Source organism: Saimiri boliviensis, chromosome 9 (assembly GCF_048565385.1).
Source record: "Saimiri boliviensis isolate mSaiBol1 chromosome 9, mSaiBol1.pri, whole genome shotgun sequence".
NCBI lineage: Eukaryota > Metazoa > Chordata > Mammalia > Primates > Cebidae > Saimiri > Saimiri boliviensis.
The window spans coordinates 23343691-23364421 of record NC_133457.1 but is presented as its reverse complement, the minus strand read 5'-3'; the positions used below and the strand labels follow the sequence as shown (position 1 = coordinate 23364421).

The 20731-nt window shown below is 37.6% G+C and overlaps 1 protein-coding gene across 6 annotated transcripts in view; it reads left to right on the top strand.

Annotated features, from left to right (window-relative positions):
- Positions 1 to 19771, top strand: part of IFT80 (intraflagellar transport 80) — a 138344-nt gene extending 118573 nt beyond the window's left edge. For 3 of the 6 annotated variants that reach the window (XM_074405587.1, XM_074405588.1, XM_074405586.1), the window contains 2 exons: positions 7935 to 8058; positions 16847 to 18341. In XM_074405587.1, the coding sequence (XP_074261688.1) occupies positions 7935 to 8058; positions 16847 to 16957 (235 nt within the window). In that variant the 3' untranslated portion in view covers positions 16958 to 18341. Of the gene's footprint in view, positions 1 to 7934; positions 8059 to 16846; positions 18345 to 18892 lie in introns of those variants that run through there. The other 3 variants (XR_012519158.1, XM_074405590.1, XM_074405589.1) reach the window with 3 other exon arrangements.
- Positions 19772 to 20731: the final 960 nt, after the last annotated feature.

Below are 20731 nucleotides of genomic sequence, written 5' to 3'. Positions count from 1 at the left end.
ATTGAGAAATAGGGAAGAATTGTGTTTATAGCATTCTTTTGACCAGAGTTTTTGAAAAAATATGTTGAAACTGTAGACCCTACTTTTCATATAGCATTCTGAATACTGTACAATTTAACAAAAAAATTTAAGATAATAGTCTTTATCTTAAAAAGCTTATGATCTAATTGGGAATTCCACTTTATTGTTATTAATAATAGTCAAATGTCAAAATGATGAAGAGTATTGCATACAGAATGAATATTAGCTACCTACTATGTATAGATAATGTAAAATGTTTCTGCTCTTCAGGAAACATGTAATCTGTAAGGGGGAAAGATAACATAAATATCTACAAAGATAAATAATTAGAGACATAAACAGTAATCCAGTAAAAAACAATATGAACAGTGGTACCAGAAGTATGTAATTAACTGCTTCGTGATCATTAATAATCATTTTGCAGCATTCCTTTTTTTAGATTGATAGGATTCAGTACATCAATTCTATAAAAAAAACTTCCATCTAAAGAATCAAAAGTGACCCACTTACTAATGTTTAGTGGGAACATACAAAGGTTGAAATAATATTTCTTCACACTAGCCTCCATTTATTGAGTGGTTATGATGTGCCAGGAATTAATTGTGCTAAATACTTCCTATATATTATTTCATTAGGTTATCTCAGCTCTAGAAGTTTAGCTATTACCAGCCCCATTTTACAAATGAGGAAATTGAGGTTTACTTATAAGTAAGCACAAAATCTAGTATTTGAACCCTCAAGTTGTGTAATATCAAAGAAGAGCTCAATTTATCACCAAGCAATCAGTTGTCTACAGCTGGTACCATTGCTTACATTTTTTTGGTTTGGTTTGGTTTGGTTTGTTTTTTTGAGACGAGGTCTCACTCTGTCACCCAGACTGGAGTGCAGCAGCATGATCTCAGCTCACTGCAATCTCTGCCTCCTGGTTTCAAGGGATTCTTCCACTTCAGCCTCCCGAGTTGCTGGGATTACAGGCTAATTTTTATATTTTTAGTAGAGACGGGGTTTCTTCATGTTGGCGAGGCTAATCTCCAGCTCCTGACCTCAAGCGATCTGCCTACCTTGGCCTCCCAAAGTACTGGGATTACAGGCATGAGCCACTGTGCTCAGTCACACTTAACGTTGTTTTTACTGGATTACTATTTATCTTTTTATCTTTGCAGATGTTATATAGTCTTTCCCCTTACAGATTGTATGCTTCCTGAAGAGCAGAAACATTTCACATTATCTATACATAGTGGGTAGTTAATATTCATGCTCTTACTCTTCATCATTTTGCAGCATTCCTTTTCTTCAAACATTTATTGGATGTAGATGCATGCAGTGAGTGAGTAAATATCACAGAAGAAGATGAGGAAATTTGCCTCTGATGTCCTATCAAATAACCTTCTGAACATTTCTTGTACCTCTTTGACCCAAATGAAACCTACCTTTGCCCGGAGAACACCATTTCTCTACCAGTCCTTTCAAATGGAGTCCATTTACTCTCTCTACTCTACATTCCTTAGGATCCAGTGTCAGTGGAGTTGGTGTCCTTTTTGCTTCCCTCATCTTTATTTCCCTATCTTATAAAATCTCCAGTCCTTTAAGGCTTGTATCATATGTCTCTACTTACTTTTTGCTGAGACCTCAGACTTTTCCTGCTATCTTTATATCCTGTTCCCTGCATGCCCCTCTTCACCTTCCAATTCTCAGTGAGTGATCTTGCCTTGAGATTATTAGATCTCAGGGAGAGGGAAAACAAGAGGATCAAAGAAGATGTAATGAGGAAAGAGAATGAATTCTGGGTGCTCCTCCGTTCTTCTTATCTCCTGGCACTTTCTTTGCCTTTGTTTCTTGCTTTTATCTAACTGTAAGCCAGCGGGTTGGTCAGGTGCTGGTAAAATCTCTGAGTCTAACTGGTAAGATGATAAAGATACCAGAACATTGTTCCTAGATTCTAATAATTATCTATACACTACACTATCCATACACTTAAGACTCCAAAATATACACCTCTCATCTAGCCTTCTGTTCTGCCCATATTTGTTTCCAGAATCAATTCTCCAGCTGCATAGTTAACATTTCCATTAGATATCACACATTTTTTTTAGCTCAAATTTATGTTTATTCTCTCGTAAACCTGGTCCTCTTCCAGACTAGGCTATCTTATCATTCTTTCAGTTGTACAAAGCTGGAAATCTAGAAGTTACTTTTGACATTTTCCTCGCCTTCCCCCTCTCTGTTATCAACCATTTCCCTCCCACATGGCTCTAACACTCAGCCACTCAGCCACTCATCCACTTCACTACCAATACCGTTTTCTAAGTTGATTCAAGTGTTTCTGTTTAATGTCATCACTGATCTCCCTATATCTACTCTGTCTCTTTCCTACTCATTCTTCACTCTGCAGTCATAGTGATCTTTTCACAGTGGAAATCTGATCATATCACTCTTGCCTCTGATTCACTTCAATGAAACCTGCATCAGTGAAATTCATAGTTTCCCATTGCTTTTAGCATAAATATCAAGATTGCATAAGAAAGGACTGTAAATAATAAGGAAAAGTAATTATAGCTGCTAAGAAACCTGCAGGAAACTTATATATTGTCTTCATTTCTAAGTTCTACAGATATTTCTGAAACAGTTTGGAGTATTTGTTCCAACTACACATTCATTCATGCAACAGATGATTGAGTGTAATCCCTTGGTATCCATGAGACAGATAATGACCCTCAGGATACCAAAATCTGGGATGTTCAAGTTCTTTATATAAGATGGCATAGTATTCACATATAACCTATGCACAGGACTTGAGTTTGTTTTTGTACATTAGCTGCATGGAAAGCCCACATTCAATATATGTACAGAACAGAGCTGTACTAGATTTTTTTTTTATAGAGAGTATAAGGTAATGGTTAAGCTAACAATTTGAATTTATTTACCTTTAATTGACTTTCTATATCCAGTTCATAAGGCCCAGTAGGGAGTGGGATATACAAGTGTAATGTTTAGGAGAGATCCTAGGCATTGAAGGACAGCCAGTGAAGGAATTATCAGCCTACAGACAGTAGTTGAAGCCATGAGTATGGCTAAGGTTAATCATGAAAACTTAAGAGAGCAGCAGCAAGCAGATCTCTGCTGAATACCAATATTTAACGATGTGCTTTAAGAAGAGAATTTAGCAGTAGAGATCAGAAGGGAACAAAAAGATGGAATTTAAAAAAAAATGTTTATTATGGAAAATTTCAAACACAAAAGTAGAGAGAATAGGATAACAAATCAGAATGTACCCATCATTCATGTCAACAATTATCAATTTGTGAACAATTTCTACTCTTCCCTACCATCTATTTTAAAGCAGACCCCAATCATCATACCATTTTTTCTGTAAATATTTCAGTATGTATCTCTAAATTTTTTTAAACATAGCCACAATATTATGGTCATACCTTAAAAAGTTAACAGTGATTATATTCAGTGTTCCTATTTCTGTTTCACTCATAAGTGTTCTGCTTTGTTTTACAGTTTGTTTAAATCAGAATCCTGTAAATCCATACATTGTGATTGACTGATATGTTCTTAAATTTATTTTAATCGATAGCTTCTCCTATTCTTTTTTGTGTGTTTTCTTGCAATCTTCCCATTGAAGAAACTGGGCCTATAGAATTTACCATAGTGTGAACATTATTGGATCTTTGGACAAAGATTGCAACTTTGTGGCATACTTTAACATAGTCCTCTGTCCCCTGAATTAGTTGCAAATTGGTTGTTCAATCTAGGAACTTGATTAGATTTAGGTTTTATTTTTGTATGAGACTTCATTATAGTAGTGTTATATGTTTCTGTAATGATTGGCTCTGGTGGTTTTTCATGATTTTTTTTGTGATATTGTTAGCCATTGATGATCATTGCCTAAATCTATTTCTATGGACTTATAAAATGATGATATTCTATCATTCCAGAAGAATGGAATTTGTTAGATGGTAAATACATTAAGTTGCTTTTAATATTCCTGAATTTCTGTATTTGTTTAAATCCTCTAGAAGGGAACAGATTTTGTTTTGTTCATATGTGATATTCCACTTGAGAACCATAGTCTTGCTGGTTTATGCTTCTGTCTTTCATATTTGAGTTTGAAAATTGCCTGCAACCTATTAAGGTATAGCTCTTGAAGAGTTATAGGTAAGCAAGTTACCTGTTTGTTATCTGCTTCGGACATTTGGTGATAGCATGTTCTCAAAAACTGAAGTTAAGAGAGAGAGAAACTAGAAACTCCAGATATGTATATTGATTCTTCATGTACATATTAATAACGATAATTTCTAATCTTCTACCAGTTATACAAAGTGATTTTGCTTCATTCAAGTTATGTAAAAATCATATTTTGAAGTTATAACATCTTTTTATATAATTTCCTTCTACTTAAAATACATGAACTTATTCCAGCCTTAGAATCTACTGTCATATTTGTTTGGTTGCCAAATAACCATTTTAAAACTAGAGACATACTGTTCCCAAAATCCTTATATAATTTGGAGTAAGTTCCCTCCTAAATGTGGTGAAGAAATATTTTTTTACCCAGTATGTGCTTTTAGAGAACATTTAAAATAGCACATGTCATTTGAATGTTTACCTTTAGCCATTGCTATTCAATCGATACATATTTTATTATAACAACAATGATAGATAATTCTTAGTATCTAGCATCTAAATGCAGGGTTAGACATCATATTCTATTGTTGCTACAAAATTAAATATATTGATGTTTCATACCAAAGTATCTCTTGCAATTTTGGAAAATTGTAAGCTTCAACCCAGAATTGGTGCTTCCGTGTACTCCCCATTGAGAATACTTTCAGTTTTGCACAATCAAGATCTTCCCTCATCATGTACAATCATAAAGAAAGTATGGGAGATGGAGCGTCTAAGGTGACAAAAAAAGTAGCTTATCAGTCTCCACTCACATATATACCACTGGAATCAGAGCCTTAGGGATATTCATGGGGGGATTATATGGGAGAGGGTTAGAACTGAGGCATCTTTACTTCCATTTCCGCCTTTTTGGATTACATGGATTATATGGAAGAGGGTTAGAAGATCTGAGGCATCTTTACTTCCCTTCTGCCTTTTTTGAGCCTCTGTGAATGGCTTTTTGCCTTCTTTATCTTCCACTTTTCCCTTCTATATTCTAGTAACTTTACATTTTCTTCTGCCTATCTGATTTTTCTCTGGAAGACTTAAGGCCACAGAGGAATGGTTGGGAACTTTGTGAGAGTGTGTGATAGGTAGCAAATACTGACCCTTGGGCCAGGTGTGGTGGCTCAAGCCTGTAATCCCAGCACTTTGAGAGGCCGAGGCGGGTGGATCACAAGGTCAAGAGATCGAGACCATCCTGGTCAACATGGTGAAACCCCGTCTCTACTAAAAATACAAAACATTAGCTGGGCATGGTGGCGCATGCCTGTAATCCCAGCTACTCAGGAGATTGAGGCAGGAGAATTGCCTGAGCCCAGGAGGCGGAGGTTGCAGTGAGCCGAGATCGCACCATTGCACTCCAGCCTGGGTAACAAGAGTGAAACTCCGTCTCAGAAAAAAAAAAAAAAAAAAAAAAAAAAATACTGACCCTTGGATTTCACAATATAGTATATGTCAATATATTTATAAGAAATCATAATGTTTGTATTGGATATAACTTAAATTCATCATTTTTTCATATTAAATGTTTAATATCTTTCTCGAAAGTCTATAAGTTGTCAGTCAATACATACACCATGTCTAAAATACTTTTTAAAGTGACTACTGCGTTTGATTGATAGTAAAGCAAACCAGGCCAGGCACAGTGGCTCACGCCTGTAATCTCAGCACTTTGGGAGGCCAAGGCAGGCAGATCACTTAAGGTCAGTAGTTCAAGACCAGCCTGGCCAACATGGTGAAACCCTGTCTCTACTAAAAATAAAAAATTAATTGGATGTGGTGGCAGATGCCTGTAATCCCAGCTACTTAGGAGGCTTGAAGCAGGAGAATTGCTTGGACCTGGTGGTGGAGGTTGCAGTGAGCCAAGATCATGCCACTGCACTCTAGCCTGGGCAACAGAGTGAGACTCCATCTAAAAAAAATAGTAAGGCAAACTAAAGCATGAGAAGAAAGAACCAGATTTTCCTATTAAAGAGTCTAATTGCAAAAAATCTAATCAGTAGTCAGCTTTGCTAAAACAACAGATTTATAATAGTTGGCTATGATAAATCCTGACTGGAATATTTAGAAGTCCTATGTCATATTAGAAAACAAGAGAACAAGGCCGGGTGCGGTGGCTTATGCCTGTAATCCCAGCACTTTGGGAGGCTGAGGCAAGGCGGATCACAAGGTCAGGAGTCTGAGACCAGCCTGACCAACATGGTGAAACCCCATCTCTACTAAAAAATACAAAAATTAGCCAGGCATGGTGTAATCCCAGCTACTTGGGAGGCTGAAGCAGGAGAATCGCTTGAAGCTGGGAGGCAGAGGTTGCAGTGAGCCGAGATCACGCCACTGCACTCCAGCCTGCATGACAGAGTGAAACTCCATCTCAAAAAAAAAAAAAAAAAAGAAAAAGAAAGAGAACTTGAGAATTAATGTGCTTTTGACTATTATAATGCCTGTTATCTATGTTTTGAAATAAGATGACAGTGAACAGTATAGGAGAGCTATCATCCACTGGATTTTTCTCGACTCAACTAATATCTGTTATGCACAGAATTGCAGTGGCTGAGGTGCTGTCTAAAACTCACTTGTGAAAGTAAACCTGGAACTGAGGATTAATCTTTTTATTTTCCTGCAAATTATTGTCAGTGCATATATTTTATATCTTTAGTTTTTACCACCGTTTTCAGCAGCAGTTCATTTAGTTCTCATATACCATTTAAATAAAATATTACTTTAAAAATAATTTGCATAAATATTGATTGAATTATATAACTTAAATGACTCAACTTTTTCTGAGACTCAGATGGTAAAAGGCATTTTGTCAGACTTCTTAGCCTCAATTTATTACTCGCATAAGATTTTTAATTTGCTGTAGTAATAATATAAATATACCAGTTTTTAATTTTATAAACTTAGTATAGACTTACGAAAATGGTCAAAATAGTTGGATCATTTATATTGTGGGGAAGTTCATTCACTTGAATTATAGGATTACAGGATGATTTCAAAAGTAGTTTCTTTTTTTTTTTTTTTTTTTTTTTTTGAGACAGAATCTTGCTCTGATACTCAAGCTGGAGTGCAGTGGCATGATCTCAGCTCACTGCAACCTCCACCTCCCAGGTTCAAGCGATTCTCCTGCCTCAGCCTCCCACGTAACTGGGATTACAGGCATGTGCCACCACACCCAGCTAATTTTTCTGTCTTTAGTAGAGACAGAGGGATGCCATGTTGGCCAGGCTGGTCTTGGACTCCTGGCTTCAAGTGATCCTCCCACCTTGGCCTCCCAAAGTGCTGGGATTACAGACATGAACCATTTGTGTTAAGTGGTTCATGAAAAATATTTTCAATGAATATTTACCACATATGTACTCTGTAGTACTCACCAAAGAGAAATATCTCTCTTTAAAACTGTGCTGGCTAGTAGAGAAAACAGACTTATAACAATTGTACTATAAGCAGTGCTGTAAATATATATATGTGTGTATGTATATATATAAATGGTATGGAGCATAGGTAAGATAATAGTCATTTATTTCTACAAGGGGAGCTGGTCAGGAAGAAGAGGTCATGTTTGGTCTGGGCCTTGAAGTATAAAAATAGGAATTTGCAAGATGGATGAGGTAGAAAATGACATTTTATATTCTGGAATAAACAGAGAGAACAGCCATTTGTCTTACCCCCAACTCCAGAACTACTACTCATGGAGTCTGACACAAACAATGTTAATGATGTTTTATTTCTCATTATAGGGCACTGGAATTGGCTGTAAAATACAAAACACATGTTGATACGGTTCTTGCTTACCGTCAAAAGTTTTTGGAGACATTTGGTAAACAGGAAACTAATAAACGATTCTTGCATTATGCAGAAGGCGTAAGTATTTTACAGTTTTTTATAATAATACATATGCTTAAAAGTATATATCGTATTCATCCTGAGACAAAATGTGAATTATTCAAATTTTGTATCTGTTAATTACTAAATGAATTACTTTTTACCTTATGACATCTTATTTTGACTATGTAATTATAGTACTGAATTTTTTTTCTGGAATCTTGCAGGCACGTTTTGATTAACTCAGGTCTGTCATCATCATATTCCGTTTGTGCTAAGGTTGGGTCCTATTTGATATTTTTAGATAAATAATATATGTGGGTGGAATAAAAGCTTCTAACTCCTAAATTTTACCTGCCACCAACTGCCTCTTCTGCTTCAGGGGAAATACATATACAGAGAGGGCAATGACCAGAAAATGCATAGTTGGTCACTTTGTAGAATTCTAGAGAGCTAGGTTGTACCTCCTAGAAGTGCCTAGCCTAGGTAGATTTCACTAGCTAGAACCAAAGAAGACTCAACCTTTGCCTCACAAGCTCCTACCAGAATCTCAGATTTTATCACTCTAGAAGAAAGTCATTCTGGATGCAGTGGTGCATGCGTGTAGTCCCAGCTACTTGGGAGGCTGAGGCAGGAGGATTGTTTGAGTCCATGAACTCAAGTCCAACCTGAGCAATATAGCAAGACCCCACCTCTAAATAAATAAATAAAAATAATAATAATAAATTTATTCCAGTAAAGATCAGCCCACAAGGAGACTCAGAATGTGTTTGCCCCATTGCCTAGACTATAACTGATTGTAGCCACTTACCCAGATTCATTTAGTTTTAGACAGCAGAAACAGAGTTCCTGTCACTAGCTATGTAGATCCCAGAGGCTTGACTCCTGAGAGCTGTGGTTACAAGACAGGGCTGACCTTTCTTTCAGTTCTGTGAACCACTTTCTTTAGCCTTTTATTCATTCATTTATTCAAAAAATATTTATGAGATCTCATTCTGGTTACAGACCATGCTAGGGGTTACAATCAGATACAGCCTTATATGTCTCTGTAGAGCTTACAGATTATGTGGGAACATTCCTTCTTGGTATAGAATAAAATGGAATGTTCTGGTTGCTCCTAGGGGCAGAGTGGGTTAGAGGAGCCTTAGGAAGAGGAGAGAAGGTAGAGAGAAGGCACCCACAATTTCTGTTAAAGCCAACATTGTCTGCTTATCGTATTTAGAATACATAGCGTCTTGCACTTCAGAACAATTTTCAGGTGAGTCAGGCCCTTGAGATCATTCTTAGAGTTTAGCAATGCAACTTCAACATCTGGATCTAGGGTAGCTACAAGTTGTGTATTTCATGGTAGAAAGGAGACATATTTTATAGAAGCTCTACAAACCTTTTTTGATTTCATTTGGAACCTGCTTAGTACTGAAGTGAATCCTGGGAATGTGGGCGTACTCTACTATTAGGGCAAACACAGCATCCCCGGGATCTCTGGGGCTATACTCTGATTCATAGTATATGACAGCAGCCACCACCAAAACAGTGCTAAGCAGCCTAGAGAATCACCAGATTACCTGATCTTTGTGTCACAGTTTTGGAAATATGGCTATATGTTAAAACTAAGCACCTACCTTGTTTATTGTATAATTTTAAAGCAGATTAAGCTGCTCTGCTGCTTCTTCCTCATTGTCATCAATATTTTTTCAATATTCACATTAGATACTTTGGAGAACATAGAAAATATAGTTCTGATCAGGTGTGGTGGCTCAAGCCTTTAATCCCAACACTTTGGGAGACCAAGACAGGAGATCACATGAGCCCAGGAGTTTGAGGTCAGCTTAGGCAACATAGTGAGACCCCACCTCTACAAAAAATTAAAAGATTAGCTAGACATCCTGGCCTATGCTTGTAGTCCCAGCTACTTAGGAGGCTGAGGTAGGAGGATCACCTGAGCCTGGGAAGTCAAGGCTGCAGTGAGTTGAGATCATGCCACTCCAGCCTAAGTGACAGAGTGAGATTCTGTTGGAATGGAAGAAAACAGAGAAAGAGAAAAAGAGAGAGAAGGAAGGAAGGAAGAAATGGAAAGAGGGAAGAAGGGAAGGAAGGAAAGTTCTTACTAGAAAGGAAATTATATTTGAGATAGCAAAAACTTAACATCCTTATCATCTTTTTCATTATGCATATATTCAACTGTTACCAAAATTTAATACTTTAATCATAAAAGTAGCAGAAATTTCCAAACTGAGATAACCAGAACAACATGGCTTTCTTAGGCATTTTAGGGTTTTTTTTAAATCCAGAAGCTATGTAGGTTACTTTGACTCCCTATGGTACTATGTTCTAGTTTCCTACTTTTCTTCATAAATGTCATTTGGAGTTAACTAAAAATCATAAAGCAGTATTTTTTTTTTTTTCGAGATGGAGTTTTGCTCTTGTTGCCCAGGCTGGAGTGCAATGGTGCATTCTTGGCTCACTGCAACCTCCGCCTCCTGGGTTCAAGCGATTCTCCTGTCTCAGCCTCCCAAGTAGCTGGGATTACAGGTATGTGCCACCACGTCCGGCTAATTTTTTGTATTTTTAGTAGAGATGGGGTTTCACCATGTTAGCCAGGATGGTCTCAATCTCTTCACCTCGTAATCCACCCACCTCGGCCTCCCAAAGTGCTGGGATTACAGGCGTGAGCCACCGCACCCGGCCTATAAAGCAGTTATTTTAAGATGAAAATTATTTTTTTCCTTAAAAAATTCCCACCAATGAAATAAAATGTAACCCTAGGAAAATAGCTTTAGAGATATCTGCGTTACTTACTGATCATTTGGTTTCATTTAGGTCTATAATCTAGTCATGATATAGCATTCATATTTATCTATCTTTGCCACACTTATGATTATATAAACCTTTTATTTCAGAACTAAAAGTTAAATAGAAAAGGGTCACTTTTATTTTTAAAAGGTTAAAAATAACATTGAGAAATTTATTCTAGATATTTGGTGAATTTCGGTGGGCTACAATGCATACCATCTGGAAGTTTATAAATGATTGGAATCTATATAAGGGAAGAAGTTAGAAGTTTGATAGACACTTTATGAGCCCTGAAATGTTATTTCTGATTTAAAATATGACAATCTAGGATTCATACAAGGAGTACTGTTTTCTAAGAACCCTAATATTTAGAGTCATTGTACTTGGTCTACAATAGTGTTCTGTAAATATTTATAAAACAAATTGTAAATCTAGCAAAATCCATTCAAAGAATATATTCATTCTATTGCATATATACTCTGTACAGGAAGAAAAGTAGAAAATCTGGGAAATACCTCAAACATGTTGCTAGGAAAAAGAAAAAGAGTGAAAGAAATCAAACTCATGAGCAGGATTTCCTAAAGTTTAGAATTTTGAAGATCTGAGTCAACACTCTATTTAGGACAAACCACTTTAGGCTTAGCTACTACCTAAAAGCTGCTTTACAGGTTTTTAATTTGGAGGAATTGTTAATAGTGAGGAATTGTTAGCTGATTACTGATTTGCCGGGTAATTATTTGCCTTTTATTCATTCAATATTTATTGAGTGCCCCCTGCTGACAATGTTTTTTCCTTAGTGATTGGGCTATAATAGTAAATGTGACAGACACTGGCCCTGGCTTTATGAAGTTTGTATTCAAATGGAGATGACAATTATATAGTTAATTGTTCATTTCAATTGTGATAATTGCCTTGAAGGAGATGTACATGGCACTATAAGACTTTATGAATGCGGATCCTGACCTAGGGTGAGGCAATCAGCAGAGAATTTTCTAGCAAAGCACTATGATATTTGAACTCAGCTTTAGAGAATGAATAGTAGAAGCTCACTGCAGGGTAGAGGCTGGGGGTGGGAGATGAGGACAAACATGTTCCAGGCAGAGGGAAGGCTTTGAAGTGGGAAAGAGTAAAAGTAATGGAGGGATTGACTTTAGGGTTTCACAGGGCAAATTAAATAAAGAGAAGCCATTGGAGGGAAATAACATGATTACTTTTCCCTTTTAAAATCCTGATTTGGCGAGGTGTGGTGGCTTACATCTGTAATCCCAGCACTTTGGGAGGCCAAGATGGGAGGATTGCTTGAGTCTAAGAGTTTGGAGACCAACCTGGGCAACATGGTGAAACCTGTCTCTACCAAAAATATGTATGTATGTATATATATATATATATATATATATATATATATATATATATATATGTGTGTGTGTGTGTGTGTGTGTGTGTGTATATATATATATATATATATATATATATATATATATATATATATATGTTAGCTGGGTATAGTGATGTGCACCTTTAGTTCCAGCTACTCTGGAAGTTTAGGTGGGAGAATCACTTGAGCCCAGGAGGCAGAGGTTACAGTGATCTGAGGTCATGCCACTGTACTCCAACCCAGGCAACAGAATGAGAGCTCAAAAATAAAATAAAATAAAATCCTGATCCCTGGCCAGACACAGTGTTTCATACCTGTAATCCCAGCACTTTGGGAGGCTGAGGTGGGAGGATTGCTTGAGTCCAAGAGTTTGGAGATCAGCCTGGGCAACATGGTGAAATCTTGTCTCTACAAAACAACAAAACAAAACTGGGCATGTTGGCATACACCTGTAGTTCTAGCTGCCCTGGAAGCCTAGGTGAGAGAATCACTTCAGCCCCGGAGACAGAAGTTTCAGTTAGCTGAGTTCACACCACTGCACTCCAACCTGGGCAACAGAGCAAGACTCCATCTCCAAAAAAATAAAATAAAATCCTGATTCCTGGCCAGGTGCAGTGGCTCACGCCTGTAATCCCAACACTTAGGAGGCTGAGGTGGGAGGATCGTTTGAGCCCAGGAGTTCGAGACCAGCCTGGGCGATGTAGTGAGACCTTGTCTCTATTAAAAAATAAAGAAACAAATAATCAGTAAAATCCTGATTCCTAAAAATAAATGGAAACAACATTTTTTACAAAATTATAAGATTTTGCCAGTCAGTTGAAGGTGATGATAAGAGCAAACGTATGAGTTTTTGAATGAATGAGGAAGAATCCTGAGACTGCTCTGGGCCCCGGGTGGTTGGAATACTGGTTGGGACAAGACACTGAAAGGTTTTAATAATACCAGGGTAAGAGAATAGACTTCATAATGAAGGCAATGAGAAGACTTGGAGATTTGTAGTCAAGAGAGTGACTTGAAAGATGACATCAGACGTGAAAGATAGCTTAGAGGTGAGCATAATGACTAAACTAGTTAGGAAGTTACTATAATAATCCCACCAGGAAATGGAAAGGGTAAAAAAATGTAAGAAAAATTTTACAAGTCAAATTAAGAGAACAGTTGTGGCTGGGGGTGGGAGGAGAGGTGGTGAAGTAAGACAAGGCATTTGAGAATGACTTGAGCATTTCTAGTGTGGACAGCTAATAGATGGGAATGCCATTAATCTAGATAAAGAATACATAAGAATATACATATTTTGGAACTTTGAGTATGAATACATGAAAATATGCCATTTTTTATGTGTTTAGAATATCTATTAGGTGTCCAGGAGGAGGTATCTAGAAGGCAATTAGAAATATAAATATGAACACACAAGGACGTTGACAAGGAGACATAAGGGGTAGACAACTAAATTTATTGTCTTGACCATCTAGGTATAGTTGAAGCTATGTGAATTGATATTTCTTAGGGAAGGTGTGAGAAAGCTATGGTTGGACCTTGATGAATATTAACAGTTGAAAGGTTGTTGAAGGAAACCAAAATATGGCACCCCCAAATATGCCTCTTTGGAATACATATTTTTGAGCTAAAGACAATTAAGAAGCAGCAAATGGAAGAGCTCTCTCTATTCTCCCTTTTTTCCTCCTAAAGACAGAATATAAATTCTCCTTTACTGGAGACAACTCTTGTCAGCTCAGAGACAACTCCAGAGCAATCTATAAAAAAACCTTACTCCATGGCTGGGGGTGGTAGCTCACCCCTGTAATCTCAACACTATGGGAGAACAAGGCAGGAGGATCACATAAGCCAACCCTGGGAGTTCAGGACCAGCCTGGGTAACAAAGTGAGACCTTATCTCTACAAAAAAAATTAAAAATTAGCCAAGCATGATAGCACACACCTTTGGTCCCAGCAGGAGGTCAAGGCTACAGTGAGCCATGTTTGGGCCACCACACACCAGCCTGGGCGGCAGAGCAAGACTTTGTCTCAAAAAAGAACAAATCTCACTTTATTAGGTTTTTTCCATATATTTTTATTCCCATGGTTTCCAATCTCTGGAAGCCTAAAACCTCTTTCACTTCTGTAAAAACAGTCTTGTCACATCTCTAAAATGTTTTGTTCTTTGTTGAATATGCTCTGTAAGCCAGAGTTCCAAGACACTGTTTTGAGTTACCTTTCATTGAGATTTCTCCTAATGTGATGTACATTGCACATATTATTGAACTGGCCTGTTTTTCTCTTTTTAACCTGTCTCTTGTTATAGGGGTCTATCCCATCAATAAACTTACAAGAGTTGAGGAGAAATTATATTTCTTCTCCAACATTGTTTAGGAGCAGAATATAGGGGAAAAAAAGAGAGAGAAAGAAAGAAGCAGCATTTAGAAAGGAGAGCAGGAACCAGAAAAGAGTAGTATTATACAGTCTGAGAGATTTTTCGAAGAGCAGTGGCCAGCAAGCAAGGTCCAGAGAATGCTCTTATCCCAGGGCCATGTTTTTCTCCATGTTACCATGCCCTTCCCCAGATGTACACATGGGTTCACTCACTCATCTCCTTCAAGTCCCCCCGACCTTTTTTTTTTTTTTGAGACAGGGTCTCACTTTTTTGCCTAGGCTGGAGTGCAGTGGCACAATGACAGCTCACTGTAGCCTCAACATACTGAGCTCAGTGAGTAGATGGGACTACAGATGAATGCCACCACCCCCAAAAAATAAAAATAAAAACTAAGTTTTCATATAGGCAGTTTCTCACTATGTTGCCTAGGCTGGTCTCGATCTTCTGTCCTCAAGCAATCCTCTTGCCTTGACTTCCCATCAAGTAAACTTATGACACTGCAACCTCTTATTCTATTCCTGGTGTTGACTATCTCCCTTCTGTTTTCAAAATCTTTATTGCTTCTGGCATACTAGATATATTTTTTATTTATTATCTGCCTCTTCCATTTTTCTCTCTCTTTCTTTATTATCTTTCTATGAAGACAGTGATTTTTATCTTTCTGTTCACTGGTGAATCCTTGTACCTCAGACATTCTTTGACATATACTAATCAGTGAATGTGTTGAATGAAAAATCGAATCATACAGAGAAGGTATATAGGATAAGAACTGAAAGCAGCCAATGGTGGCTTTAGTGCAAAGTTCCTAAAGTGTCATAGGATCAGAATTACAGTGGACTGGGAAGAGAATGAGAGTCAGGAATGAGAAGAAGAATGAGGGATGGTAGCTTGCAGGGAGAAGACAGAATAGAGAGGCAAGGATGATGAGAAAGCACCAGTGAAAAGGACATTGAATGTGTGAGGAATAATTGAAGTCAGATGTCCCAAAGGAGTCAAAGAAAATGGAATCAGGGACATGTGTTAGAGGTTGGCCAGAGATGGAAGAGAAAGATAATGATGGGTGTAGATAACAGGTATGTTTGTGAATGCAAGGAAGGAAAATTAAATGAACTCATACCTGATGGCCACTATATTCTCTATAAAGTAGGAAGCTGATCTTCAGCTGAGAGGAAGAAAAATGTGTTAAGAAGATGGAGAGTCTTTTGGTATGATTTTGAAATTGCTTCTAGATGAATAAGAATTGACTAACGAGTAGAATAAGGAGTGCCAGATAATACTGGCACTCCTTATACTAGCAAAAGATGGATTTTAGTGTGCAAATCACTTGACCGCTATCAGAGAACATTCTTATCTAAAATCTGCTATTAAAAATATTCTAATCCAAGAACTAAATTATCTATGAAACGCTTTTAAAACTGGATCAATGCCAAAGTGAAAGTGAAACGTTTATTTTCAGTAGGACAGCTATCCACTGACACCCTCATTTGTATTATAACAAGTAACTAATACGAATATCATCAATTTACTTGCAACAGAGCAACAGTTGTTCAGTATACTATCAATATATGGTTTTATTGTGATTGATTTGAGAAATATATGTAAGTCAATTTAAGGCTGGAAGAAAGCCAAAGCATTCATCAAGTTTTGTCTTCTCTTTGTTTTGTTAGACATAGAAATGAGTGCTTTGCCATTTTAAAAGTATCAGGTTTTGCCCTGATTGAAAAAATGAGTCTTTCAAATAATCTAACATCTGCTCAGCTTTTCAATGAGCTGTCACTTGCATCTTAGCACAGACATTTGTCTTCTATGAGTAAGAGGAATTACTTTATCAATTCATCTATTTTATGTATTATACCTAAGTATATGGAATTGTTATTTTAAATAAAGGTGAGCCAAAATATTTACAAAGTGCAGCCTTGACCTCAAGGGTTTTGTTGATTCTCCTACCTCAGCCTCCCTAAAGGCTGGGACCACAGGTGTTTGCTACCACACCCAGCTAATTTTCTATTTTTTGTAGAGATGGGACTTTGCCATGTTGCCCAGGATGGTGTCAAATTCCTGGACTCAAGCAATCCACCCACCTCAGCCTTCTGTAGTATTGGGATTACAGGAGTGAGCCACTGCCCCTGACCAAGCATTATTTCTTCTTCTTAACTTTAATGCTCTCCTTTTTTCTAATCTTTTGGAATTCATACATTCTATCTATTTACTCTTGGTTACTTTGGATTAAACAAAAATGTCTTACAATATCTAAGCATATTTCTTCTTCTTTTTTTTTTCTATTGCAGCTCCAAATAGATTGGGAGAAAATCAAAGCCAAGATCAAGATGGAAATTACGAAAGAACAAGAGCAATCATCAAACAGCCAATCCAGCAAGAATATGGGCCTAAAACTCTAAATGCCATGCTTATCTTTAAGAAGTTTTATCTTTTGAAACAAATTCTGATTAATCAAGAATAAGCATGTTTTGGTTCCTAAAGAAAAAAAAGCATAATTTATAAATAAGTACTTGCTGTGTATTTAATGTAAAAGTATATTCAGAAAGGTGAAACACAAAATAATTGATGTACTTCTTTTATATTTTTAGTCCAATAATTAGCAAAGTATTACTATATACCTAAGATATACCTGTGTAATGTTGATTATATTTCAGTTTTTTGCCTATTACTTCGTCCCTGAATCTTTAGCATGAACATATATTAATGTTGATAATAAAACATTGCACTTTTTGAAATATACGTTATGATTAATTTCTATTTGACCTCTAAATTCTAAAGTGCCTCCAAAAGTTTATTTATAGAACAAAAATACATTTGGAGGCCAGGCACGGTGGCTTACACCCAGCGCTTTGGGAGGTTGAGGCAGGCGGATCACCTGAGGCCAGGAGTTCAAGACCAGCCTGACCAACATGGAGAAACCAGCATAGGTAAGTTCATAGAGACGGAAAGGAGAACAGTGGTTACCAGAGACTGCAGGGAGGAGGAAATGGGGGGCTTATTGTTTAACAGGTACATAGTTTTTGTTTGGGATGAACAAATTCTGGAAATGGATAGCGATGATGGTTTCTCAACATTGTGAATGTTAGTGCCACTGAATTGTACCCATAAAAATGGTTAAAATGGTAAATTTTGCTATCTATATATTATCATAATTTTCAAAATATATCTAGAATGGCAAGAAGGATTCTCCTCATTCCTCTCCTGACTTGAGAATGGCCAGGCAATAAGCCCTGAAGTATTTTCATAGGTGATAAACTGTTTGATTGCTCTTAATTTAGTATGTCCCAAAGTTATTATCACATAATCTTTTAAATAATAAATACCCCTTAGAAAGTCTTCATGAACCCATTTCTGGAAATGGTACATTATAGAGTGGGTATATGCATATATATGGGATTATATATAAATATGTTACAGATACACACACACACACACACACACACAAAGGGATAGAGGGATTACTGCTCTTAACTCCCATTTTAATTACTATGTACTATGTCTAAGTTTTTAAAATAAAAATCTTTTTCTTTTTAACATGTTTCTTTTCCTCCTGGAATATTGGAATATCCTGTTCTTGTTCCAGATGAAATCTGATTGAGCAGTATACTTTATAAGTTGTACTGTTTATATGTTTTCTGTATTGTTATCTTTCAATGAGAAGTTTAAAAATAAAAAATGGTTAAAAGGGTCTTATGTTATGTGTATTTTACCACAAAAAATTAAAAAAATAAAAAGTTTGTGTTCTAAATAACAGTTCTCTAATATCCTAGAATTCAATTCAATTCTGACACTACCTGGAGTTAGATCCCACAAGTTAAAGGGCAAGGTTCCCCAAAAAACTGCCCTTATTTTATTTTATTATTATTTATTTATTAGTTTTCTGAGATGGAGTCTCGCTCTGTCTTTCATGCTGGAGTGCAGTGGCCCAATCTCAGCTCACTGCAACCTCTGCCTTTCAGGTTTAAGCGATTCTAGTGCCTCAGCCTCCTAAGTAGCTGGAATTACAAGTGCACTCCACTGCACTCGGCTAATTTTTGTATTTTCAGTACAGATGGGGTTTTGCCATGTTGGCCAGGCTGGTCTCGAACTCCTGAACTCCTGACCTCAACTGATTCATGCTCCTCAGTCTCCCAAAGTACTGGGATTACAGGCATGAGCCACCGCACCTGGCCTAAGACTGCCCTTATTTTAGGCTCCAGCCATAATCAAGAGTCCCAGGGCTACTCACACTTGTGTCTGACTTGGCTGCACATTTAGGGGTTCCCTCGACCTCCCTTTGGTTTGATAATTTGCTACAAAGATTCACAGAACTCACAGAAATGCATTACTTCCAGTTTTATTAAAAGGACACAACTCAGGAAGAGCCACATGGAAGACTTGCACTGTCTGGGAAGAAGTTGAGGGAGGGAACATGGAACACAGAACTTCGTGTCCTCTCTTCATGGAGTCCAGGTATTTCATCATCCTAGCACTTCGATGTGTTCACCCACTGGGAAGCTCCCCGAGCCTTACTTTTCTGTTTTGTTTCTTTTTTCTTAATTAGGATTTCGTTAATTGATTAAAACATTGGCCATGCAATTGAACTCGGTCTCCTGCCTCCTCCTCTGCCCAGAGGTCTAGTGGCTTAAATTCCAATCACATGGTTAGTTTTTCTGGCAACCAGCCCCATTCTGAAGCTATCTAGACCTTTTCTCCCAGTGTAACCTTTTTTGAATAACGAAGATATTCTTATCACTCAGGAAATTCCAAAGACTTTGGAAGATCAGTGCCAGGAACCGTCCTTCAGTAGACCATATATATTCTTTGTATATTACAGACCACCTCCTTGTCTTTGACCACAGGATCTTTTGTAGCAAAAAGATCATACCTGGCTGAGCATAACTGATATTCTTAAGTATTTGCGTCTCTCCCTGTATAAGCAAAGCCCAGTCCCAAGTGCCTATTCCTGTCAGGACCCATTTGTAGCTCGCCCATGGCCACTGGCATCAGTGTAAGTTGTTCTCTGTGTGTAGGACCTTCCCCCTGGGGAATCTTCCCCCTAGCCATCTATCTGGAGTCTCTGTCTCTCTTTTTGGCAGACAGTAAAATTTTTATTGGTAATTTTTTCCTCAGAAGAGGTAAGCGGAACATGTCTACATTCACCCCTTCTATGCATTGCTGCAGCTCCCCAGAGTCATTTTATGGGCCCAGGTGGCTATGTCAAGTGAATATACTGGGTATCATCCACTCCAATCACCTTTTGATGCTGGAAGTGAGGTCCTCTTAAGAGCATTGACTTGTCTTACTTTAATGCACCCCTCAAATTCCCATATTGATTTCCACAGATTTATATAAGGGCATCTCTTTAATAGATGAATCTCCCATTGCTCTTCTGCTTGACCACATGTCCAGGCCACTGGCCACCAGCAAGGAGTATGTAGAAACCCAAACATAAGAAACAGCATGCAATACAGCCCAACAGGCTGGTTTGTGTTTGCATTCTACTCTGGGTGCAGTGGCTCATTCCTGTAATCCCAGCACTTTGGAAGGCCAAGGCAGGGGAATTGCTTGAGCCCAGGAGTTTGAGACCAGCCTGGACAACATAGTGAAACCCCATCTCTACAAAAAAGCCAGGCATGGTGACATGCACCTGTAGTCCCAGCTGCTCAATAGGGAGGATTGCTTGAACCAGGGAAGCAGAGGCTGCATTGAGCCATGATCATGCCACTGCACTCCAACCTGGGTGACAGAGCAAGATGCTGTCTCAGAAAAAAAAAAAATTATTTTTTGTTTTACATTTTTTGATCAGAGTAGTGATGTTGTCTGATCTCACTGGAACCACCGTCCATAAACCAGCCTGGGCAATATAACAAACCCCTGTCTCTACTTAAAAAAATAAAAAAATAAAAAATAAATCCTCCAAATTGGGATAAATAAAGCAGACTTTTAGGAGTCCTTTTAATGTTGGAGGCTTAGGAGGGGGTCCCATTGGTTCACCCAACCTTCTACAGTGCTATATTAAGATCTTTATTTCAACCCACCAGTGCCCGTTTTATTTATCTCATTTCTTAATAGCCATCTAAAGATTTCCACCCTGATGGAATGAATCCTTTAATTCTCCTGCGTCTTCTCATTGTCTCGTTAATTAATGTTCTTGATATCTTTATGACCCACATCAAGAAGCAGAGAAAGCA